This window comes from Prionailurus bengalensis, chromosome A3 (genome assembly GCF_016509475.1).
Source record: "Prionailurus bengalensis isolate Pbe53 chromosome A3, Fcat_Pben_1.1_paternal_pri, whole genome shotgun sequence".
Taxonomy (NCBI): domain Eukaryota; kingdom Metazoa; phylum Chordata; class Mammalia; order Carnivora; family Felidae; genus Prionailurus; species Prionailurus bengalensis.
Window position 1 is genome coordinate 100249723 of NC_057354.1, and position 25520 is coordinate 100275242.

At 50.1% G+C, this 25520-nt stretch overlaps 1 protein-coding gene across 8 annotated transcripts; it reads right to left on the reverse strand.

Moving 5' to 3' along the window:
* Window positions 1–1283: 1283 nt before the first annotated feature.
* CAPG (capping actin protein, gelsolin like) lies at window positions 1284–17862 on the reverse strand. 8 transcript variants are annotated; one of them, XM_043603854.1, is made up of 11 exons: window positions 16505–16546; window positions 15665–15808; window positions 7324–7359; window positions 6974–7146; window positions 6724–6878; window positions 6350–6517; window positions 5000–5149; window positions 4588–4680; window positions 4008–4140; window positions 2018–2106; window positions 1284–1462 (listed from the first exon to the last, which is right to left on the reverse strand). In XM_043603854.1, exons 3-11 carry the CDS (start codon window positions 7344–7346, stop codon window positions 1397–1399), a joined length of 1050 nt encoding a protein of 349 aa, XP_043459789.1. In that variant the 5' UTR covers window positions 7347–7359; window positions 15665–15808; window positions 16505–16546; the 3' UTR covers window positions 1284–1396. The 8 variants fall into 8 exon arrangements, with proteins under 8 accessions (XP_043459789.1, XP_043459787.1, XP_043459790.1 ...); XM_043603852.1 differs by having other exon boundaries at window positions 15611–15808; XM_043603855.1 differs by lacking the exons at window positions 15665–15808; window positions 16505–16546 and adding an exon at window positions 17829–17862.
* Between the last annotated feature and the right edge of the window lie 7658 nt (window positions 17863–25520).

The following is a 25520-nucleotide window of genomic DNA, read 5'->3' on the forward strand; positions in this document are numbered from 1 at the left end:
GACGGGAAGCCTAACTCAGCCTACCCGATGGTGAACGCCCAGGCTGCAGCGTGCTCAGGGAGCAGTCTGCATGGGCCTCTAGCTGAAGGGGAGGCAGTCCTTTCTAATCAAGTCACTCCCCGTGTAATGCTCTCCAGGGCACTCAGCTTCAGACCTTGGGACATTACCAACACAGTCCAGGGATTAAGTTGTGGTTCTGTTGGGGAAGTGAAAGTGGATGCAAAAATCTTAACCTGTGCTTTTTTTCTTGGGAAGGGCCTACCTAGACCTTCCATGGGAGACAAAATGCTTCGCCACCCTAAAAATGTTGGAGCAATGGATTTGGTGCAGCCCTCACTCTCTCCTTTGCAAATCATCCCTGCACATGCTGTCTGTATAGGCTGACAGCTCCACCGAGGGCAGGCTGGGGGTGCTATGCAGGGGAGGTGATTTTTCTGTGCTGCTTTGCACAAAATCAACAAGATGAACTTGGTCAGAATTTGTTTGGGATGGAAGAATCCAGCAGGTCAGAGCTCAGAAGCCACAGAGCCCTTAGAGCCCAGGGGTGAGGGCAGGTCAGGATAGTCACAGCCCTGCCTGGCCTCATTAACTGGAGTCCAGGCTTACCCATCCGTGCTCTTTCCCACTCTAGATCCTGCCCCCCAGGGTGGGGCCACATTGGGTGACTGTGTTCTCCTCCTATTTAGCTATCTAGGCTCTTTGATATTCCAGCCATCACACCATTGCACAAGAGAATGAACTAAGGTCTGTCTTTTCCTAGACAAGGAAAAGCAACTTGCCCAGGATGAAATAGAGGCAGAGTGTAAACCAGAACCTGTGACTCTCCACACTAGTGTGGGGCTCTCCCCCAGCCCTACAGGGGCCCTGTGGTCATTGGCCTAACATGATACGACGTGCCTATGAGGTGACAGGCCAGACTTCACAGCAGTGAGAAGCAAGCCTCTTGATCGGCAAGCGTGTCGTTTGGAAGCCGCCTCACCATGGTTAATTACAGCAGCTGAGGAAAGACTGGCTTGAAGAGAAATGTGTCCCGAGCCCGTTGCCACAACCTTGTCCCAGTGGGGAATGCGTGACTGAACTGAACCCCTGGCTGAAATCTATCCTGAGGCCTGGTGCTGGGCCGCTTCCCTACTGGGTTCACAGCACTACCTGCCCAGAGGGAATCCTGGCCCCTCTGCCTCAATCATGCAAAGTCAGTGGGGGGGTCGGTCCTCCTCTGCCCCAGTGTGTGGGTAAGCCCTGGTGGACGGGTGGGGAGTGAGAATTAGCTGTGAGCAGAGAGCTGGGGAGGCACTTGTCTCCTTTATTGAACGTCCTGGGGGGCACCTCAGCACTGACCAGGCAGCCAGAGCAGGAGAAAGCAGGCAGGAGGCCGGGGGCAGGGAGACGCCCACTCTCATTTCCAGTCCTTGAAGAATTGCTTGAAGATGGGACTCTCGCGGCCCTGGGGCAGAATCTCCACCTGCAGGAAGAACAGGGGAGAAGGATAGCCCACGAGGTTCCACCCCAGCCTCCACCAGGCAAGGCCAAAGCCACGGATGAGGGTGCTGGGCCCCAGCCCTGAGTCCAGATGGCTCTCCAGGCCAGGAATGCTTCTCCAGGTAAGCCAAGAGATGAGAAAGAAGATTATGGGGACATGAGCTGAGAAAACATCGCCTCAAGAACTCGTGTGTGCAGTTTGATAGACGCACTAGTCACAGATGAGCCTTCGGAAAGACTCATGGAGTCCTACTGCTGGCGCAACAAGGGGTATACGGGCCAGGGACAATGGCCCAGAGGAGACACACAAGCTCTGCAAAGGCACACCCGCTCTCTGGGCTGCCAGGGAGGGGCTGCCCAGCATCCTCTTGCTTTTAAATGTTGAAGGATTAAGAGGGGCTTTCCCACTGGATGGTAGGGAGGCCAGACTGCTCCTGACTGTGCTCGAGGATTTCCTGCCCTCTTCCCCCGTCTTTGGGGCAAGAGGCCACGAGAAGAGTCCCAGGAGGGGGAGTTGGGGCACAAGGCGCCTCCTCACCTGAGTGTTGGGGGCATAGCGCATGCGAGAGATGAAGTCCTCCGCCACCTGGAGAGCTGCCTGCCGCTCCTTCTCGTTAGCTTTTCGCCCTGGATCAATAGGAAGGGGATTTTTTGTTTTTTAAGAGCAGGGATTCTCTCTAGTTCACATCCCATTTTCTCAAGGAAATTTAAGGGGAGGTCCATAGAACAGCCGGCCACTTTTTTTTTTTTTTTTAATTTTTTTCAACGTTTATTTTTATTTTTGGGACAGAGAGAGACAGAGCATGAACGGGGGAGGGGCAGAGAGAGAGGGAGACACAGAATCGGAAACAGGCTCCAGGCTCTGAGCCATCAGCCCAAGCCCAACGCGGGGCTCGAACTCACGGACCGCGAGATTGTGACCTGGCTGAAGTCGGACGCTTAACCGACTGCGCCACCCAGGCGCCCCATGCCGGCCACTTTTTAAATAAACGGACCAGGAGGGTTGCAAGACCCTGAGGAGGTCTTTGGAGCCATGAGGTCAACCTCTTGAGACTTTTCTCAACCCAGCAGCTCCAAGTGATATGAAAGCTGCTCTTTCCGCCTCCTCTAATCAAAACCTTCTGCTCGGACCGAGGGCCCACGGATATTCAGAGAGAGCGCTAGTGTTCCCGTGGCATGAGACCCTAAATCTAGAGCCCCGCCCCAGGACACCTCACCTCTGGAGCCTATCAACTGTACCGCTGACAAGTATCAACAAGTATCAAGCCTTTTGTGTAAAACTAAATAGGACAAAAGGGTGTGATTTATTAGTCTTCCTCCCACAATGCCAGATAGCCGACCTCAGCCTAATGGGTACGTAGGCCATTAGGTAGGCCACCAAAGACCTTATAAAAAGGAAGAGCATCCAGTTATCCATTTCTTCCTGTGGGCAGTTCCTTTAATGCAAGCTATACTCCAGCTTAAGGCAAAGTACTTCTCTTCTTGGCTCCCAGTGTTGTTTGTTTTCTTCTCCGGTTTCTCTTTCCAGAATGGTTCGGTTCTTTGCTTGGGGTTAAATTCCCTTCCGTGGGTATCTGGGAACCTCTCATGCTTGGAACTGGTCCCATGGGAAAGGGACCCCGTGGCAGCCCCAGTGCACAATCTCCACCCATCCCCGCCCAACTCGTAGAAAGCCGCCATGCTGTCAGCCGCTCTGGCCCTTCCCCGAAGGGGAACACCTTATCATTCCTCATCTTCCTTGGATGACCTTATCCTTGGAACTATCCTTGGAACACCTTATCCTTCCTCATCTTCCTTCCTAGGGCCGGGGGTTTCTCTTGGCTTCGGTTGTCCCCACAAATATCTATTGAGCAAATGCTATTTAGTCACGACACTAGAGATGATATGGTTCCTGCTTTCGGGAAACGTATAATCTGGTCAGGGAGGTAAGACACACTCAAGAAAAGGCAAGCATGGAGAAGTAAAGAGGCCCCCAGGGTCACTCAGAGGCTCCAAGTTTTGTTTCAACATTTTCAGAGTTAAACCAAGTTGACAAGTTTACACACAACAGTGTTTCTATCCCCAGCCAATACAATCTCTTGGAAAAACAAGTTCTACTAGTTCATTTCCCAGTGCATAAAGTGGGATTTAATTTACCTAAAATCTCTCTGTCGCACCCCATGGGCAGAATGGCAAGATTGGGATCCCAGCAGCCGTCAAGGGCCTAGGAGTGTTCTAGAACAGTGGTCCTCAAAATGTGCTCCTGGACCAGCAGCAAGGCCTGGGAACCGGTTAGATATCCAAACTCGGGGGAGGAGGCGGGTAGCCATCTGTTTTAAGAGGCCTTCCAGTGATTCTAAAGCATGCTTGAGTTTCAGAACCATTGCCTGGAATTTAGGGGGGCCGAGAACAGCACAGAGAAAGCCCTCAGGGCCTCCCTGGGGCTGGTTTTGAAAGCAGTCAGGCAGGCCGAGCCCTCCGACCGGGAAGCGTGCCCAGCTCAGAGCAGCTGCGGCGGTGTTGGGCTAGCAGGGAGAAGCCACACGTACCCTTCCAAATGTAGATCTTGCCACAGAGCCCATTGTCCAGCACGAAGCAGTCATCAGACAGCAGCAGCTCGAGGGCAAAGGGACTGGAGTCGGCCACCTTGGTCAGGTTCATCTGTCCAGTGGCGTCGGAGACCTGGGGGAGGATGGGCAGTGCCAGATCCCACCCCCTGCTCCCAACACACAGCCCTAAGCTCCACCCCTGCACCATGGCCCCAGCCTGAGGACTGGGGGCAGAGAGCACTGATGGGCAAATCGTAGGCACCCCACCCCTCACATCACCCTCAATCACTGTAGCACCAAGGCCCCGCCTCCACTTAGGTGGATTCCAAATTACAAATGAATGCAAAGAATCCGAAAAAGTAAAGCTCAGCATCGGCTTCACACCTCCTTCTCCAACAATGGGCCAAAAGGGAAGTGGCTTTTATCTCCTCAGGAGGGCCGGACATCTGTCCATTTCCCATCCTCACCTCACACCAAGCCCTGAATAAACCACCGTGCTGCCCGGCTCAACGTACCCAGGGCTTTCTCTTCTCCCTTCAGCAGCCCCTGCCTGGGCACAGCACAGGCCCACAGTGCCCACCTTATACAGAGCCGCGGCCTGGGCGTTTGTCCGGTCAGCTGTCAGGTCTTCCTCAGGGTTCCCCTCCTTCAGAGCAGGCTTGGGGCCCAGGACCTACAGGGGCCATGGCAGGCCAGGTTTCCAGGGATTCCTGGGCACCTGCCCCAAACCTTCCCAACCCATCATGCCCAAAGCCACCACCTCTGGCAGGGGACTAACTGCATCCTGCACAAGAGCACCCGGCAGAGGTGAGTGAGGCCACTGGTCCATCCACCCAGAGGGATACTTTACTCTGAGTCACACGAGGGCACCCAGTGAGCTAGCCACAGCCCTAAGCAGTACCCCAGACCGCCCGCTCCTACCCCTGCCATCCTCTACTGACCACCCTCCTCACCCCAGCTTCTCCCGGCTGCCCACCCTAATGTCCCCCGACCTGGATCATCTCAGCAGGCTCTTCCCCATCAGTGACAATCTCCACCTGGGCCTTGCCCTGTCGCTCACTGTCCCTGATGGCCAGGGCCAGGTCTCGTGCCTTATTGCGCTCCAGGATGTTGGATTTTCCACCACACCAGGCAAAGATGTTCTGGAGGGAAGTACAGAGGCTCAGCTGCTTGCATCCATCCTGTTGACTGGATGGGGGGGAGGGGGCGCTGGGGGGGGGGGGGGAGTGGTTCCTGATGAACTGCCCCCTGAAGCGACACTCTTGGCAAGAGTAATTCTCCACCCAGCCCCCATCTCCTTCCTGATTTATGTTTCTCCACATTGCTTATCCGCATATACTTAAAGGTCTTTATCTTGTTTGTAATCTAGCTCCCCTGGCTAGAAAGTAAGCTTCATTAGGGCATGGGTGTTTTGTTTTGTTTTGCTTTGCTTTGTTCACTGCTGCATGCCCAGGACTAAAACAGAGACTGGCATGTATTTAGGCAGAAAATAAGTATTGAATGAACGAATGAATGAATGAGTGAATGGGTCAATGCCATCTTTGAGCCCAGTGTCTCACACTGCTACCTGCACCCTGCTGAGCTGGTCCCCTCCCTCTAGCTCACTGCTGCCGACACTCCTAACCGCTTCTGGGTTGGCTTCCTGCCTCAAACCTTCAGCACAAGATGTGGTCCAGACTCCTCAGACAGTCTCCTGACCTATGTCTCAGGCAACTTAACAATTTTTGCTCCCATTGCTCCTGTCCCCACTCAGGGTCCCAGTCAAGCTAGACCCTTCCCTGCTGTCAGCATGCCTGCACCTTCCCCCAGCTCAATGCCTCAGCCTCAGCTCACCTGTCCTTTCACCTCAAAAGGTATTTCCCCCTCCGTAAAGGTCTAGTCAAATGGCACCTTCCTGGGACAAGGGCTTCAGCTCAAGCTAGAGGGATGTCTCCCTGCCCCAAACTCCCTCAGCACATGCCCCTGCCTCTCTTAGAGCCCTCATCACATCCTACCGTACATTACAGCAAGTGACAAGCCTGTCTCGGCAGCCTCCCAAGGGCAGACAATTTGTAGTCCCCACGCTGGCTCAGGGTGGGCATCACAGACTCACTGAGTGAACAACATTAACGAATGGTGGGGCTGGCAGCTAACTCAGAACTACAAAGGCTCCAAGAGAAGAAGAGAGTAGCTTCCAGTGTTAGACACTATGGCTGGATGGCAGAGGGAAGTTTCTGCCCTTTGGAATATAAGATGTTTGCTAATGGCCAGAGCGGCTGCTCCCCTTTTCCCCGGCCTCCTGGTCCCTGCCCCCTTATGACACGGGTGCCGATACAGCCCTCAGCCCCGCCCCGCCTGCCCACCTGGCCCAAGTCCAGGATGAAGCAGTCCCCGGTGTTGAAGCTGTCCCAGCTCAGCGGCCGCTCGGTGGCACGGATGTTCTTCTTCCCCTTCACCTGGTACAGTTTCTTGATGGCAGCTGGAGTGGCCCCCGGAGAGGTCTTGTGAAACGCTGACTCCACTCCACCTTCCTGCAGCCCAGATGGGACGACCTGAGAGCACTGACAGGAGGCCCGCAGCCCGCCGCACCCACTCCCGGCAGGAGATGGGCAGATAGGTGGGGGAGGACCCAGGCCAGAGGGCACCTGGGCCTTTTTTGCAGGGTGAGAACCGGCTAGAAGGAGGAGGGGCTCTGAGAGGAGCCACAGGGTAAGGGTGCTGGGAGGCGGGCTCTGACCTGGTACTTGAGGCCACGCGGGAAGTAGCTCATGAAGAGGTCGGACTCGTTGCCCTGCACCTCTCGGTGCTGCACGGGTCGCTCCCCGAGCAGGGTGTTGAGATGCACGGCTAGCACGGCACAGGCCCCCTGCTCATCCCGGGATGACTGCTGGCCTGGGGTGGGTGGGAAGTGGCAGAGCCAGGCCCATGAGACCCATGCCCGACTCCGGGCCAGGCCACACCCCTAACTCGTCCCCCAGCTCCCTTACCTATCCACAGGTGCAGGTGGGAGAGCTCCTCCGGGCCGTTGTGCAGCACTAGGTAGGAGTCCCCCGAGAAGAAGATGCCCTGATTCTCACGTGCCACCGGCACTGGCTTCAGCTTCTCCACCCGCCATACGTGCAGGCCGGGATCCTGCACCGAGGCTGGGAACGGAGAGCCACTGCAGGAGGGAAGAGGGTTGGCAGTGCTGGCCAGGGCCCATGAGGAGTGGACCCAAGCAGAGAGAGCTGGGCAGACCTGGGTGGGCCAAGGGGCTGTGGTGTGGGGGTGAGGGGAGCTGTGAGGAGTCCTTGGGGGCAAAGCAGGGGAGCGATGAGAGGGGAGGGGCACAGCCTACCTCTGGGGGAGGTGCGTATACATGCTGTTTCCGGTTCTGAAAAGACAGAAGAAGCCATTATGATTACAAATGTTATGACAACCACCCTTCACATTGGTCTGGGGGGCCATTCCAGGTGTCACATACAATCATATACATTAACTACTTCATCTCCAATAGCACAAGAGGAGATTACCCTGGCTCCATTATGCAGGCAAAGAAACTGAGGCTTAGAAAGTCTGAAGTTCAAAGTCACAAAGCTTATGAATGGCTAATGAAAACTAGGTCTCTGGGGCACCCGGGTGGCTCAGTCAGTTGAGCATCTGACTCTTGATTTCAGCTCAGGTCAAGATCCCAAGGTCACGGGATCGAGCCCTGAGTCGAGCTCTGCATGGAGCGTGGAGCCTGCTTGGGATTCTGTCTCTCTCTCTCTCTTCCTCTGCCCTGCTCCCCTGCTCACGCACTCACACTCTCTTTCTCTCTGTCTTTAAAAAACGAAAACAAAAAACTAGGTCTCTGACTCCTGGGCCAACTGGCCAGTGTCTTCCCCTTGCTGTGACCTCTCAGCCATGCCTCTCTTCTGCTTCCAGCCCCTAACTCTGGGTGTTGCATGAGGTGACATACGGCTCTCTAAGCAATAACCGCTTATATTAGAAAAGTCTAAAATCAATAACTTAAGTTATAGAAACACCATAGAAACACCAAAGAAGGAAAAGCAAATTAAACACAAAATAATCAGAAGACAGTAAGTAATAAAAGTAAGAGCAGAAATTAATAGAAATAAAAAAGAGAGAAAGTCAATGAAGCTGGTTTTTGGGAAAAAAATCAATAATATTGATCAACCTTTAGACAAATTAGGAAGATGACACAAATTTACAATTTGTAAATAAGAGAGGTAACTCACTGCAGATTCTACAAATATTAAAAGGATAAAGAGAATATTACAAAAACTTATGCCAATATATTCAACAACATACATGAAATGGGCAAATTCCTTAAAGGATACAAATTATGAAAGTTCACTCATGAAAAAATAGATGACCTGAATAGTTCTAATATATATTAAAGAAGTTGCATTTGTACTCAAGCCACCTGTCCCCACACCCCCCAATTCCAGTCCTGGTACATTCTACCAAAAATTTAATGAAGACATAATACCAATTCTACACAAACTTTTGCAGAAAATAGGAGAGAATACTTCCCAGTTCATCCTATGCCACCAACATTAACCTGATATAACAAACCAGATAAATATGTTATAAAAGAAAAGACTAGACCAATGTCCTTCATGAACATAGACATAAAAAATACTAACAAAATACGGGGCACCTGGGTGGCTCAGTCGGTTGAGCAGCCAACTTCAGCTCAGGTCATGATCTCACCATTTGTGAGTTCAAGCCCCACGTTGGGCTCTGTGCTGACAGCTCAGAGCCTGGATCCTGCTTGGGATTCTTTCTCCTGCTCTCTCTGCCCCTCCCCCACTCACGCTCTGTCTCTCAATACTGAATAAAAGTTAAAAAAAATTTTTTTTCAAATATATTAACAAAATTTTAGCATATGGGGGCACCTGGGTGGCTCAGTCTGCTTAGCAGACAACTTCGGCCCAGGTCATGATCTCAAGGTTTGTGAGTTTGGGCCCCACATCAGGCTCTGTGCTAACAGCCCAGAGCTTCGAGGCAGCTTCAGATTCTGTGTCTCCCTCTCTCTCTGCCCCTCCCCCACTCTCTCTCTCTCTTTCTCTCTCTCTCTCTCTGAAAAATAAACATTAAAAAATTTTACAAAAAAATTTTTAGCATATGCAAATCGATAATATATAAAAAGTATGAGTCGCCATGATTAAATGGGGTTTATCCCCAGAATGCAAAGTTGGCTTAACATCTGAAAATCAACGGTGCCTGAGTGGCTCAGTCAGTTAAGCATCCAACCTTGGCTGGGGTCATGATCTCCTGGTTCAACAGTGCGAGCTGCACCCCCCCCACCCCCATCACCCCCATCAGGCTCTGCACTGGTGCTGAGCCTGCTTGGGATTCTCTCCCTTCCTCTCTCTCTCCCTTTTCCCCACATTCTCTCTCTCTCTCAAAATAAATAATACATAAACTTAAAAAAAGTTTTGTTTAAAAGTTTAAAAAATAAAAAATAATAAAATTAAATACAATTTTTAAAAATCTGAAAATCAATATAATTCACCTTATTAATTATATATATATGAAAAAAAAAACTCTCTAAAAACCTGATATACAAAGGAAGCCATTTTAGATTTCTCTCTTTTTTTTTTTTATGTCTATTTGTTTATTTTGAAAGAGAGAAAGAAGGCAAGCAGGGGAGGGTCAGAGAGAGGGAGAGAGAGAATCCCAAGCAGGCTCTACACTCAGCACAGAGCCAGCCACAGGGCTCGAACCCATGAAACCATGAAATCATGACCTGAGCCAAAAACAAGTCAGATACTTACTTAACTGACTCAGCCACCCGGTGAGCCCCAGAACCATGAGTTTTAATGTTAAGGAATGCAGGAAGTAGGAGAATTGATCGATATCATAAGGGCAAGATGGCTTCCTTTATTTATTTTTTTTATTTTTTAATGTTTATTTTTGAGAGAGAGAGAGAGAGAGAGAGAGACAGAGTGTCAGCAGGAGAGGGGCAGAGAGAGAGGGAGACACAGAATCTGAAGCAGGCTCCAGGCTCTGAGCTGTCAGCACAGAGCCGGACACAGGGCTCAAACCCACAGACCACAAGATCATGACCTGAGCTAAAGTCAGACGCCTAAACAGTTGAGCCACCCAGGTGCCCCAAGATGGTTTCCTTTAGGCTACTCATTTATAAGGCAGGTGTACAGTGTATGGGTGAGCCATAAATCAGACCTTTGGGTTTTGTTTTGGTTTTTTGTTTACTTTTCTTTTTTAATTTCAAATTTCTATTTAAATGCTAGTTAGTTACCATATGGTAAAATTGACTTCAGGAGTAGAATTTAGTGATTCATTACTTACAAAGAACACCCAATGCTCATCACAAGTACCCTCCTTAATACCCATCACCCATTTATACCATCCCTCTGCCCCACCTCCCCTCCAGCAACCCTGAGTTTGTTCTCTATAGTTAAGAGTCTCTTACGGTTTGCTGCTCTCCCTCTCTCTCTTCCCCTTCCCCTATGTTCATCTGTTTTGTTTATTAAATTTCACATATGAGTGAAATCATACAATATTTGTCTTTCTCTGACTTATTTCACTTACAGGTTTTTGGTTTAAACAAAGTTTACGTACAGTCATGCTGACTTAGAAAGAAATCTGGGGGCATCTGGGTGGCTGAGTCGGTCACTCAACCGGCTGACTCACTCGGGATTCTGTGTCTCCCTCTCTCTCTGACCCTCCCCCACTCACTGTCTCTGTCTCTCCCAAAATAAACTTAAAAAAAGTAATTATCTGAAAAAAACCTCATGGTTTCTGCCTATATGTTAATCTCTAATCTCTTGAGCTTTTGCAAGATATAGAAAAGTATATAATCCTGTAAAAACTGTTCATTCTCTGGAGCACTTTCTTCCCTGTGAAGAGTATCTCCAGGGTAGCTGTCCAGCTGTCCTAACTTGAGCTGAAATAAAACTCTCTTTCTTTCTTTTAGAGATTCTAAAAGGTTTGTTCATTTTGTATTGACAATATGTACATGTATATATGTATGTATATGTATATACATATGTATGTATATATATGTATGTTGCATTGACAATATATACGTGTGTGTGCATGTATATAACCATCTCAATAGATTCAGAAAAAGCATTTACTAAAATTTGACATCAATTCCTGACTAAAAAACCAAAACCGGGGCACCTGGGTGGCTCAGTCAGTTAAGCCTCCAACTTCAGCTCAATTCATGATCTCACAGTTTGTGAGTTTGAGCCCCGCGTTGGGCTCTGTGCTGACAGCTCAGAGCCTGGAGCCTGCTTCGGATTCTGTGTCTCCTTCTCTCTCTCTCCCCCTCCTCAACTCGTGCTCTGTCTCTCTCTCTCTCTCTCTCTCTCTCTCTCAGAAGTAAATAAACATTAAAAAAAATTTTTTTTAAAAGCTGTTGGAAGCAGTACAAAGGCCAAAAACATATTTAAAAAACAAAACAAAACAAAACAAAAAAACTTTCACCAAACTAGGAATAAAAAGGAACTTCCTCAACCTGATAAAAGGCACCTACCAAAAACAAACACAGAAACACAAAATCTTTCTAGAGTTAACACTTAGTTCCTTCCCTAATTCTCAACTCTCCCTGGGGAATCCCACCCATTCCCAGGCATCAACTCTCACTTCTGTATGCCCAGCTTCCCCTCAAATGCTTCTCTGCAAGGGCCAAGTGCAGGCCATGCCAAGATGGGCCACTTTGGTATGAACATTATTTTTGAGTTAAAAGCAACCAAAACCCAACCAATTCAGGAAAAGTGGTTTATCTCTTCCTTATCTGCCTGCTTACACCAGGAAGAGAGCCTTTAACAGATTTTTCTTGACCTAAGAAACTTACCTACATCATAGGGTGACCTTGGTTTTCCAAGCATCTCCCTTCACCTTCCTGCTAATGGTCTTTCTCCCCTTTGTATCCTTAAACTCTACCCCTCTCCTTAGTTCCTCAGTCTTGTTGCTCCCCTGTGTTTGGAATTTCCATGTCTGTGTGGATTCCCCATATGTACACTATTAAATTTGATTTTCTCCTGTTAATCTGTCTCATGTCAATATGATTCTAAGTCCAGCTAGAAGGACCTTGAGGGGCAGAGGAAATTTTTCTTCCCCAACCCCTAAACATCATGTTTCTTCTATAGGTTCAATGAGAGCAACCTTTTTTTGGACAGCTTACCCAGGAAAAAAGAATGGTAAAGGCAAACACTTAAAAAATATATTTTTTTTAATTCGGCAAATGCAGTAACTTCAGCTCCACTCACTATCTCTTTCCTTTATTCCCATTACTAGAGAGTTTCTTTTTCTTTCTTTTTTTTTTTTTTTTGGCTTAAAATGCACAGCCCACGGGGCACCTGGGTGGCTCAGTCGGTTGAGCGTCCGACTTCGGCTCAGGTCATGATCTCGCGGTCCGTGAGTTCGAGCCCCGCATGGGGCTCTGTGCTGACGGCTCAGAGCCTGGAGCCTGCTTCGGATTCTGTGTCTCCCTCTCTCTCTGCCCCTCCCCCGCTCATGCTCTGTCTCTCTCTGTCAAAAATAAATAAAACATTAAAAAAAAATTAAAATGCACAGCCCACACTACCAACCACTGCAACACAATTCACACTGTGCACGTGAACAGCACTTTTGTAAGGTGAGCCTCTGTGACACAGGGTAAGGGCCTGGGGGATTTCAAGGAGGAGGCAAACTGGCACCATAGGGAGATTCTTAGGGCCCAAGGAAGTGGGAAGAGCCAAGAGCCCTCTTTAGAGGGGGTTGAGTCTGAGTGGAAAACAGAACAGAAACAGGAGCAGTGGTAATGGATGTAAGATGCCAGGTGAATCATGACTTCTTTTCCATTCCTAACAACATTGCTGGAGGCATTTTTTCAGAACCACACTTTCCCAAAGCAGAAGGCAGTGAGCGGGTAGGTAGTTTGGGGGAGGGAACCCTTAATGTTTCTCCATTCACAGGTCACATGCCATGCCCACATCCCCTACAGCAGGCTGCTCAGCCTGTGACTCAGGTCCGAAGCAGGGGAAGCGGCTGCCCTACCCCCCAGGCACCACGCCCCAGCCAGTGGAGACAGCTGGGGAACAGAGATGGTGTGACAGACAAGACAAGAGGGTCAACTGTTAGCTTTACTATTTTTCCTTCTGTGCTATCGATCTGAGAGCTCGGGCCATAACTCAAAAGCAGGTAGCCCATGGGCGGGACTACAGGCCTCCCAGAGCCACTGCAGGGTTTTGACGAAAGGGGCTTGGCCGCCTGCTTCTTCATCACCCTGGCAGCCTGTTCAAGTTACCCTGGGATCCTATAAAAACACAGATGCTTCAGTTCCAGGCCTGGAGATTTTGATTCCACAGGTGTGGAGAGGGGCGTGTGCATCTGCATTTTGAACATATGTTCCAGGTGATTCTGTGCTGCCAGTTAACTGTCCAGAAAGGCATCTCACCCCTGCCCGTATGTTAGAATCATCAAGCTCAAAAAAATCCCAATGTCCGGGCCACACAGCAGACAAGTTAAAATCAGACTCTCTGGGATGCAGCCTGGACATCGTGTTTGAGAAGTCCCAGGTGACTCACTCAGGGCTGAAACTCCTGCTGTCCCATCGGATCCCTGCTCCCCCCGGCTCCCGGCTCTCCCAGGTAAGGGCCCCCTGACACGAGGCCTTCTCACTCCTCTCCCTTCCAGCCGCTCTGCCCAAGGCCACAGCTCCTTGAGCTTTCTCAGTAGCACATCCACCCCTCGTCCATCAACGCCACACCACCCTCCAGGCCCGTACCAAACCCCAGCTGTCCAAGGAGCCTTCCAGGACATTCGGTAGCCTCAGCCTTCTGGGACTTCTCCCAGCAGCCCCCTCACTCAGGAGCGTGTACTTCAGTCTCTGTTTGCAGGTGTCTTATAGCTTCACGCCTCAGCCAGAGCAGCAGACTTGCCTGACCCTCCTGCATTCCTCAAGTGGCCCACGACAGGGTCTATTCAATTCCACACAAAGTCTACCCTGGGAACATGGCACTGGGCAGAATGAGGGTGGTGAGGATGGTAGGGGCACAGAAATGAGGAAGAACCATCCGTGTCTCATGGTCTAACTGGAGGGGGCAGGCAAGGAGGGAGCCGTCACACCCAGCGGGGCCACAGACAAACTTTCTCTAGGTGGAGAATGTCACAGAATCACAGATGTCAGCATCAGAAGGAGCCTAAATGCTCTGCATCTGCCTCCCAACACATGCCCATAGACACACAGTGCAAGAATCCCTTCTATGGTATCCCTCACCATCCTCCTCTTGAACACTTCTGGTGATGGGGAACTCCCCACCTCACAAGGCAGCCTCCTCCATATATACCTTTTAGGTTAAAACATTTGCTTCCTCCCACTTTGCCATAGTGCACTAAGTTATGGATCTGCCAGCCTCCCCCACTAGACTATAAAGGCCTTTTAGGCAGAGACGGTATTTTGCCTCTCTAGCTGGAAGCTGAAGGGGAGTAAAATATACCACCCCAAAATAAGCCTCTTTGGCCTGATGATTATATTTTAAACTGGCTAGTTTTCTTTCTTTCTTTCTTTTTCTTTTAAAATGACTATTTTTTTTTTTAATTTTTTTTTTCAACGTTTATTTATTTTTGGGACAGAGAGAGACAGGGCATGAACGGGGGAGGGGCAGAGAGAGAGGGAGACACAGAATTGGAAACAGGCTCCAGGCTCTGAGCCATCAGCCCAGAGCCCGACGCGGGGCTCGAACTCACAGACCGCGAGATCGTGACCTGGCTGAAGTCGGACGCTTAACCGACTGCGCCACCCAGGCGCCCCTTAAAATGACTATTTTTAAGAAGCTGCAGATACAGGTGAAGTTCTGAAAACCAAGTAGAAGTTGCCCTATGTAGGAGATGTTTACATTTATAAGGAAATCTCCATAGGCGAGGGTATCTCCCCACTAGATCAGGAAGGGAGACCCTGGTGGCCAGCCCTCACTGGCCTAAGAGGGTCCCAGCCAACAAGTCCCAGGGGCCGACTTTCCCTCACCCACCTCGCCACTTTCACCTTTCCGCAGCTCTCCTTCCTCCCGCTTCTGCTTTTCAGGCTCCACTGCCTCCCTGCCCGCCCCACCCAGCTTCTCACTTATCAAAGGAGAAAGCAGCCATGTAAACCTGCATAACAGTCTTGCCCTTGTTTACCACGCCCTTCCCGGTAACCTCCCGGTAACCTCCCGTAACAGACCCCAGCATCTCTTGTCTTTAGCAGAGATGGTTATTTAAGGTGATGGCTTCATTTCAGGGAGTTTTCCTGGGTCTCTCCCAAGTATTCAAGAGGTATATACATTATTAAACTTTTGGTTTTCTCCTATTAATCTGTCTTATATCAATTCAATAGACTGGCCAAACTCCTTAGACGGGAAGAAGGGAAAACTTTCCCACCGCTGCAAGCCCCACCCTGTGCCTGGCACCCTGCAGGCGCTCGGAGGGTGCGTCAGAGGCACAGGACCTGTGGGGGCTCACTCGAGCAGCTGGAGCCAGAGAGAGAGAAAGAGAGAGAGAGAGAGAGAGATTTCACAGGCTGGGACAGGCTGCAGCCCCGGAGGCAGAAAGCAGAGGCTGGGGAATCCAGTGAGACTGTCAAGGGGCCAGGGGTTGGGCAGAATGCACATGGAGCATCCACAACCCGGACTTAGGAAGGGACTTGCCTTTGAGGACACCCTGGGGGACCTGCGGGGGCGAGGTGTCACCATCATGCGTACTTTTAAGGCAATGCTTGACAACTGTCAGAGCGACAGCAGTCCTCCGGTGCTCTCTCTGCCCTCCTCAGACGCTGACTCTGTTGATCGCTACAGGTCCCTTCACCTCACAGTCCATTTGCCCCTAGTTATAAAATGAAACAGCCCCTACCTCTCTCCCCAAGAGAGGGTAGAAGGGTGAGTGTCAACTCTAGAAACGGCAACAAGTCTTTCCAGCCTGGGATGGGGGCATTCAGGAAAGGAGCTGGGTCCAGAGGCCTCGCCTGGGGACTCCTTGGCCAGTACTCTTTCCCCTGACACCAAGTGGGATCCCTCCTCCACCTTCCCCTCCCTTCTTCTCCCCTTCCCCTACCCCAGGCCAAGGACCAGACCCCAGCAGAAGTCTTGCTGAATTTGCAAAACAGTGCGCTGTGCTACAGTTTGAATTCCTGCTGGGAAGGAAGTCCTGCTCTCCCCCTCCCCCCACCACTGCAGTCCACCAGTCTACAGTCGGGCCAGCCCCGTCTTAGGGACAGGCATCCTCAAATCTGGCAGGAGGTCGGGCACCACCTCTCCCACCAGCCCGGACATGCCTGACCCTGGAGTTGTTTGTCTGTAACCCGAGCCCAACCCACCTTCCTCCGGGGCAGCCGTGGGGCTCCAGACAGACAATACATGTACCTGGAGCCTGGCACAAAGCTGCCAGGAAAGCGGGCTGGGGGACCAGAAGTCCTGGACAAAGCGGCTTCCAGAAATGCGAGTCTCTGTTTCCAGACCCTGGCGGCCAGCCCTCACCCCTCTAAGAGGGTCCCAGCCAGCAAGTCCCAGGGGCCCTCTCTCCCTCAGCCACCTTGCCACTTTCACCTTTCCGCAGCTCTCCTTCCTCCCTCTTCTGCTTTTCAGGCTCTTCTGCCTCCCGCCCCGCCTCACCCAGCTTCTCACTTCACGAGGTCCCCTCCCTGGCTGCCCCGCCCACATGCTCCCCGCCCCCCCCTTCTGCCCCCACCCTGCAGACCCTTGTCCCCTCCCTCGCGGGGGACAGTGCCGAGGGGCTGGCCTCTCTGCACGGAGAGCCCCGGGAAAACTACCACACTCACCAGCCTCCGGCGTTCGTGTCTGCCTGCCCCCGGCCTCTGTGGGTTAGTCACATTTCCTGGGTGGGGTCACTGCCTCTGCAGGACTTTTTCCTCCTCCCCCAGACTTGTCTTTCTCCTTGCCCAGAAAGCATCCATTTGATTTGGTTGGTTTTTTTTTAAGCACACTAATGAGGGAGTGTCTGGGGTCTAGGAAACATTCTTTGCTGTGTCCTGCAGGCCAAATACCTCTCGGGTCTACCTTGGGTCGTTCTTCTTGTTCACCAGATGTTTACTGACACAGTCTGGGCACTGGGCGCTCTGAGGGTCAGCGGTAAAATGAAGGGTGGTTCGGGGCGCCTGGTTGGCTCACTCGGTAGAGCATGTGACTCATGATCTTGGGATTGTGAGTTCGAGCCCCACATTGAGCTTAGAGCCTACTTTAAAAAATGAAAACAAACATAAAAAGAAGGGTGGTTCTGGCTCAACCCAGGGGCATCTTGCCTACATCACATCATAGGACCCCAGAGCTAGTCTTGTCCAACTTGCTCGCACACTTTCTAAAGGAGGATACCGAGGCCCTGAGAGCACAGGTGGCTTGCACAGGGATGGGACTCAGGTCACATAAGAACGGGAAGTAGGGGCAGTGTAAGGGAAGCTTCCATTTCCTTCTGAATCCTTGTAGAGGTATGAAGCAGAGTCTGTGTGTGCCCCAGGAGAAGGTGGGCACCCAGTTAGCCACACTTGTGCTCCTCAGCCTAGGACTCCGGTCTGTCTGTCCTGGACACAGGTCTGCCCTGGCCCAGGGCTGGTCCACAGGCTCATTAGAGATAAGGCTCAGGCTTTAAGGTCAAGGCCCCACCCAGGAGGCAGCAAGTCGGGCAGTGGAACTAAGTCAATCCACGTGTTAAAATTTCTGGACCAGAGCAAGATGGGACGTTTTCTTCAGAGAATGCAGACTAGCAGGCATATGAGTGTCTCCATGGCCAAACTGCTGGCCTTAAAAATAGGGTAATCTGGGTTGTAATATCAGCAAGAGCCTTGTCCTCACAAGAATCAGAGACTGGGCAGATAACCTGGCAGAATGGAAAGAGTTGAACAGTTTGGCTACTTACTGGCTGTATTTAGTCTCCTAGAGCCTCACTGTGCCCGATCTGTAAAATGGGCATAAAGATAAATGCAAAGATTGAGATCGTAAAATTAATTAGCAAATAGATACTCAGTCAGCCTAGACTTCTTTTTCTTCCCCCCAAAGAGAATTTACTAGGGGACCCCAATACAAGTGCCAGGCACCTCAGGAAGTAGTCCCCCCCCAACCCCCACCTCCCACCATGAACTCATGGTGGAGCCGGCAGGGGCATGGGAAGTTAAACCACACATCACCACCCCTTGTCCAGCCTTCTCTCCCACCCTAGCAAGGTTTACCCACTCTAGTCTGCACTGGCACATAACCAGGGTGGCTTTTAGGTTCTGGACTCTGTGCATGACCAAGGACACAAGGACAACTGGGAGTCACTGTTCTCCACATTTGAGCCTCACTTGGCTAAATTTGGCCCCATCACCACAAAAATCAAAAGAGGTTTGCAAATTAACAATGAAACAAGAGCAGATCACTCAACCCGGGACTCCCAAGCACCTTGGAACTCAAACAATGCTAAAGACATTATCTGGTAACCAGGCTCTAAAACTTCTTTTTTTTTTTGGTTTTTTGGTGTGTGTGTGTGTGTGTGTGTGTGTGTGTGTGTGTGTTTAAACCAGACTCACATTGTTCCTCTCCCTCCGGTCTCCCCCAGCAGGAATGCTCAGTTTGTCCCAGATGGAGCAAAATAAAACATTTCTTTAGCAAGCGTCCGCCCTCTCCCACCCCTCCTTTCGGGAAGTGGGAAGACGCAATTAGGCAAGCGGGTGTGCCCCAAAGAGGAGAGGGAGGAGAGGGCACCCCGAGGAGGCGGCCCTGGGCCAGCTGAGCCTCTCCGACTTCTATAGGGGAACCGGGCACTGGCGGTCAGACCTTGAATGCTACTTGCCTAACAGCACCTTGCTTGGTAGCTTGGGGCCCTCCCCCCACATGGGAATCAGAGAGGGGTCCAGCTTGGGCGGGGTGGGGGGGGGGTGTTGCTGCTGAGCCGGCCGCGTCCAAGTGGACCTAGAATTGAGATGGGTATTGGCGAGGCTAACAACAGCTATGCAGTGCAGAAAATTCTGCCAGGGGATTGCAGTGTCCAGATCCTTGGTCTCAATCAAGCTCTAACTACTGTTATCTGTCTCTGCTGCTGTCTGACCCTGCTATGTACTCAGTGCTTTATTGTTATTATTATTAGTGTTTAGAAAGAGAGAGGGAATCCCTAGCAGGCCCCACGCTCAGCGCAGAGCTGGCTGCAGGGCTCAATCCAATGACCCCGGGATCATGACCCGAGCCGAAATCAAGAGTTCCACACTCAACCTACTGAGCCACCCAGGCCCCCTGTACTCAGTGCTACTACCACTACTATAGGAGGTGGTTCTGTCCTCAGGCCTACTACCATCATAATTATGCATAATTATGCTTAATGGACAGAGAAGTGTCCGGGAGGCTCAGAGGAGGTGACTTGTCCAGGATCACACTGCCAGTTCAGTAGCAGAAGCAGGATTCTAGCCCAGGCTGGTCTAGCTTCAAAGCTGATGTTAGACCTACAATACCTCACCCTTCTCTTTTTCTTTTTTTTTTAAGTTTAATTTTAATTTTTGAGAGAGAGAGAGAGAGACAGAGTGTGAACGGGGGAGGGGCAGAGAGAGGGAGTCACAGAATCTGAAGCAGGCTTCAGGCTCTGAGCTGTCAGCACAGAGTTGGATCATCTCCTGGTCCTGAGTTCAAGCCCCACATTGGGAGTAGAGTTTACTTTTAAAAAATAAGTAGGGGCACCTGGGTGGCTCAGTCGGTTAAGTATCAGACTCTTGATTTAGGTTCAGGTCATGATCTCGAGGTTCCTGGGTTCGAGCCCCACATCGGACTCTGTGCTGAAATTGCAGAGCCTGCTTGGGATCTCTCTCTCCCTCTCTCTCTCTCTCTGCCCCTCCTCCGCTTGCTCTCTATCGATAAATAAATAAATAAACATTAAAAAACTTTTAAAAATTAATTAATTAAATTTATTAAAAGAAAAATCCAACCAGCTTGAATTTCACTAAGGCCCACTGATGGGGTTAGAGAAGCAGTTGAAAGCTTGGTTCTACCCCTTTCCATCTAGGCCATGCTGGGCAACCACACTTCACTGAGCAGTGCTTAGAAACCTCCACTTGTCCACCGTCCTCGGACAACTGCTCACCCTGCAGACTCAGCTGAAATATCTGTCCCCTGAAATGTGCAGCGATCCCTGCCTCCCTCCTCTGTGGTCTCCAGTACTCTGAGCGTCAAGGCCTCTGGTCTATCTGGGTCCACAGCTTCCATGGGAAAACTTTTCAACCATACCCCACTAGCAAAGGTGGAACTGTATCCACAGGTGATCGAGTTGCCCCTGGCCCGCTTCCCAACAATTGTGCCCTGCCAAAGCCCAGCTAGGCATAGTCTTCCCAGAGCATTCCCATTTTCTACATTTTTTAGGTAAAATTGACAGTGAAATGCACAAATCATAATCATATAGCTCAATGAGTTTTGGCATATGCAAACACCCAAGTAAACCAACATCCTACCAAGATATAAAGCACTTCCACCCCCGTAGAGAGTTCCCTTGCCACCACTTTTTATCATCTACTCCATGTGTGCCTCTCCCAACACACCGTTGGCTCTTCCAGCCCAGGAGCTATGTCAGGTTATCCTTGTGAACTAAAGTGTCCAAGGGCAAGCCATCTTAAGATGGGCCACTTTGGCACAAAGGTTATATTGAGTTAAAAAGCAAGACGAACCTGGACGGGTCACTCGGTTAAGCATCTGGCTCTTGATTCTGGCTCAGGTTATGATCTCATGGTTTGGGAGTTTAAGCCTTGCATTGGGCTCTACACTGACAGTGCAATACCTGCTTGGGGTTCTCTCTCTCTCTCTCTCTCTCTCTCTCTCTCTCTCTGCCCCTCCCCTCCTCTAAATAATCATTTTAAAAAAAGCAATCAAAACCTAGCAGATTCAGGAAAACCTCTTTACTCCCTTTCCCTGCCAGATGCCTAAAAAGAATTTAGATAGAGGGCCTGCTCCAGAAAGACAGCTATCACTATGAATAACTACATTATACTATGAACTAGATATAGTAGATAGGAAGGAACCTAACAAGGTCTGTTTGAGCAAAGTCCTGTATATCCCATTGTTTCTGAGTGGCCTAGAAAACATTTACCAAACGTTTGCTCTTTTTCATCATCCTGTGAGTTGCATTCTTTCCCTTTGAAGCCCCAGAGCCCTATCACCTTCTCCTTAATTCAGAATGACATATATATATATCTCATTTTGCTTGTCTCTGGAATTTCCATGTCTGTGTGGGTTCCCCATATGTACACTATGAAATTTGATTTTCTCTTGTTAATCTGTCTCATGTCAATTTGATTTTTAGTCCCACTAGAAGGATCTTGAAGGGGACAAGAAATACTTGCTCCCCCACAGACCCTGGCACCCTGTAACACATCTAGCAGGTAACAGACACTCAAAAAAATTATTATTATTATTATTTTTACTAAATGTATTAACAGATTAGAGAGCAAAATTCCCACATTCTTGAATGGCCCCAAGGTACTGTCACCTTGGGAAAGTCACTTAAGCCTTCTGAGCCAAGGTTCCTTGACTGTGAAGGGAAGACAATAACCCAGCCATCCTACCTTAGGGGATTGTGGGTATCCAGTAAGATGACTCATGGGAGTTTCTTTGAAAAGAATAAAGGCCTAGACACATGCAAGCTGCTGTTACCATTATTTTTAATAAACTCCTACTTCTAGGACAAACATCTGGCTGAAGGAAACCAGGAGAGAGTCATCCAACACTGACTTCCGGGTTTGGCTACTTGGGCTCCGGCCAATGTCTGGAGCCACCCAAGCTGCCCAGCTCTCTGCTTCTGTGTTCATGGACCCAGGCTTATGGATTGATTTCCGGGGCTAAGAATTTCCTGAAATTGCAAAGGATTCTCCCTAATTGAGTTCCCAACCTGGCTTCTAACTACCCTGCCATATGGTCCTCTCCTAGTCTGTTTCCCATCTGTAAAATGCAGGCACCAGACAAGGAGTCCCTTCTGGGTCCTCTGACTCCAATCCAGAGGCACAGCTCAGGCTGAGATGTTGCATTTCCTCAGCCTGGGAAGCTGGCAGAGATCTGTTGCAACACTTAACATTCCAACAATCAAAATTCCCCCAAAAATTCCGTTGAAGGCATTGACTCAGGATGGGTCTAGCCTTTAAATTTGATTTTGTAATAAATTTTTCTAGATCATTTCAACCAGCTCTGAGGAACGGCCAGGGGTCTGGGCTACCATATTTTCTTTTTCTTTTTTTTCTTTAAGTTTTCTTATTTACTTTGAGCACAAGGGGCGTATGCCTGTTCACACAAGCAGGAGGAGGGGCAGAGAGAGAGGTGAGAGTGCAAGCAAGCTCTGTAGTCAGCACAGAGCCCGATGTGGGGCTCAGTCCCACGAGTAGTAAGATCATGACCTGAACTGAAATCAAGAGTCGAATGCTTAACTGACTTAGCCACCCAGGTGTCCCATGAACTGCCATATTTTCTTTTAAAAGTTATTTTTAAATTTTTTAATATTTATTTATCTTTGAGAGAGAGACAGAGCGTGAGTGGGGAAGAGGCAGAGGGAGACACAGAATCTGAAGCAGGCTCCAGGCTCCGAGCTGTCAGCACAGAGCCCCACGCGGGGCTCGAACTCACAAACCACGAGATCATGACCTGAGCCAATGTCAGATTGCTTAACCAACTGAGCCACCCAGGGGCCCCATGCCATATTTTCTGAATAAAGCTGTTGAGTGCTCAGAGACATTCTGGGCAGTGACATGCTGGAATTCCTTGGTGACCTCTTGGAAAGTGGGACTGTCCAGTACAGCATGAATGAGTGGGTCAGGAGGAGATCCGGTGGAGCACTGTGGTGGCAAGGAGGGCAGCAGGCAACTGGGGCAGGAAGGGAAGGGAGAAAGAAAGAAAGAAAGAAAGAAAGAAAGAAAGAAAGAAAGAAAGAAAGAAAGGGAAAGATTTATTTCAAAATAATAATAGACTCACAAGAACTTGCAAAAAACACTATGGAGTACTGATACATGCTACAACCTGGATAAACTTTAAAAAATTTAAAACATCATGCTAAGTGAAAGAATCCCATCACAAAAAAACATGTATTATATGATTTCATGAAATGTCCAGAATAAGCAAATCTGTGGAAATAAATAGTAGATTAATGGTTGCCTAGGGCTGGAGGAGATAAGGTGGTTTAGGGGATACCTGCTAATAGGTACAGGCTACTTTTTGGGGTGATGAAAATGTTCTGAAATTAAATTGTGGTGATAGTTGCATAAGTCTGTGAATATACTAAAAAACATTGAATTCTACACTCAATAAAGCAGTCAACAAACACCCAAAGGGCTTTGTAACCTTTGAGCGGTAAGGCCATCCTTGACCCATTTGCACCCCACTTTAAAAATATAGTATAGACAGGGGTGCCTGGGTGGCTCAGTCGGTTAAGCGCTGACTTTGGCTCAGGTCATGATCTCGCGGTCTGTGAGTTTGGGCCCATGTCAGGGTCTGTGCTGACTGCTGAGAGCCTGGAGCCTGCTTCAGATTCTGTGTCTCCCTCTCTCTCTGCCCCTCCCCCACTCATACTTGTCTCTCTCTCTGTCAAAAATAAATAAATATATATATTTTTAAAATATATATAGTATAGACAGGTCCCATGTGTCTACCACGCAGCTTCTCCTGATGGAGACATCTTACATAATTATAGTAAGTGTACCACCTTCCCCTTTAAAAAATGAAACTCCTGAAGGCCCCAAGCCTTTTCTCCAGTGTCTCAGGTTCAAATTCTCATGATAGTAACTCCTCACCCATGCCCTGAACTTTATACTTTGCAAAACACTCCCACCCCCAGATGCTAACTATACTTAGTGATAGCTATATATTATGGTAATAAACATTTCCTAATATATATAATTGTCAGTTGTACACCTGAGACTAATATAATGGTCTAATACAATTGACTAATAATTGTATGTCACTATACTTCAACTCAAAAAAAAAAAAAAAACTCCAAAAAACCGACCTCCAAACCCCATTTATGTGAACTGCAAACTGTGAAACATGGTTAGCCAATTTCTTGGTTTTCTTCTTCACAAGAAACCTTGTCCCTCCCTGAGTTCCTTCCCTCTGTAAGGCTGCCAAATTTGGCAAATAAGAATTTTACCTGTCAACCCTATGAGGCAGTCAACTCTAACATATGCTCAGCCAGTGCCGGGAGGATCTGTTCTTCATTTTGAGAGAGTTCGCAGACTCTTTCAAGAACTGAAAGGGTCCTTGGACTCCCCTTGCCCAGCGTGGTCCACAGGCCTGGGCTGGGTCTCCCAGGCCGAGTCCTCACTCTGGCCTTTCCTTTCCCAAGTTTACATTCGGCCTGGCTCTGCCTGACACCAGGGCCGACTGCAGCCAGAAGCCTCAGCTCTTGGTGCCTCAGTTTGCCCATCTAGAGGCTGGTCTTGCAGGGGCCGCTGAGGCCATGGAAAGGGCCACAGGGATCCCGGTCGGAGCTGCGAGTCCCGCGCCAGGACTATTGTCCAGATCCAGGACAATGAAAAATTAGGATGGCAACACGCCAGACTCGGCTGGGGTGGGACACGCCACCTCCGGCCCCATCCAGGCCGGAACCCTAGGCCGAACTACAAGTTCCGGTAGGAGTGGGCCACGGGGCGGGGCCTCGGGAGCTGTGGTCTGCGACTTCAGTGCCAATCCCCAGGCGAGTGAGCCCTCAGGCATGAGTCACGAGGACCGGGACAGCACATTACACCTCTGGACGCACAGACTCAAGCACTCGCAGGCCGTGCCGGCCCGCCCCCCGCGAACTACAAATCCCAGCAGGCAGTGGGCTGCGGGGCGGGGCCTTGGAGACCAGGACGCTCAGGACCGGAAGAGAGTGACCTGCGTGATGGGATCTTCCATCGTTGGATGGGGGCTGCCCCGGTACGGAGGAGAGGATCTTCTCTCCCGCCAGCCCAGCTCCCCGCCTCCCCTGCACACACTGCTCGACCACGGCGTCGCGGGTCCGAGCCCTCCTCCGCTAACCGGAGCCCGGACCCGCTTTCCCCGCGAGCCTGGGCTGCTACGGAAAGGGAATATGTGTTGGCCCCTCGGCGGTAGGGGGATGCAGAGTTCGCCTTCCTGACCTCTCCTCCATCTCCTAGAACTCCCTTTCCCAGGAGGGAAGAGCAGCCCGGACCCTGAGACGGGACTAAGCCTTTTAGGGTCCTTGTACGGGCTGCAAGTCTCTTGGAGAAGCTCCGGGAAGGCCTGGGTTCTCCCGGTCCTGGATGTATGTACGGATGTTCGGGGCCTGGTTTCGGACCACTGTCAGTGCCTGCGCCCAGGCATTAGTTTTACATGGCAGAGTTTGATAAGGCTGAGGGGCTGCCAGGAAGTTATAAGCAGGGCAGTCATATTCAGTAGGTTTCTCTCAAAATGGTCTGCTCACCGCTCGGGGTCAAGGGCCAGACCCTTGTCCTAACTTCCTGGTTATCCAAGGATCGTCTGAGGCATTACAGAAGAGACTTACCTAATCCCTTCAGTACAAGTCAGGAACTCAGTCCAGTCTGGTCAGTACGATGAGCTCACTTCATCCACCTTCCAGAGCCAAGGCAGTGTCTCTCCAGAGGCCTCTTCTCAG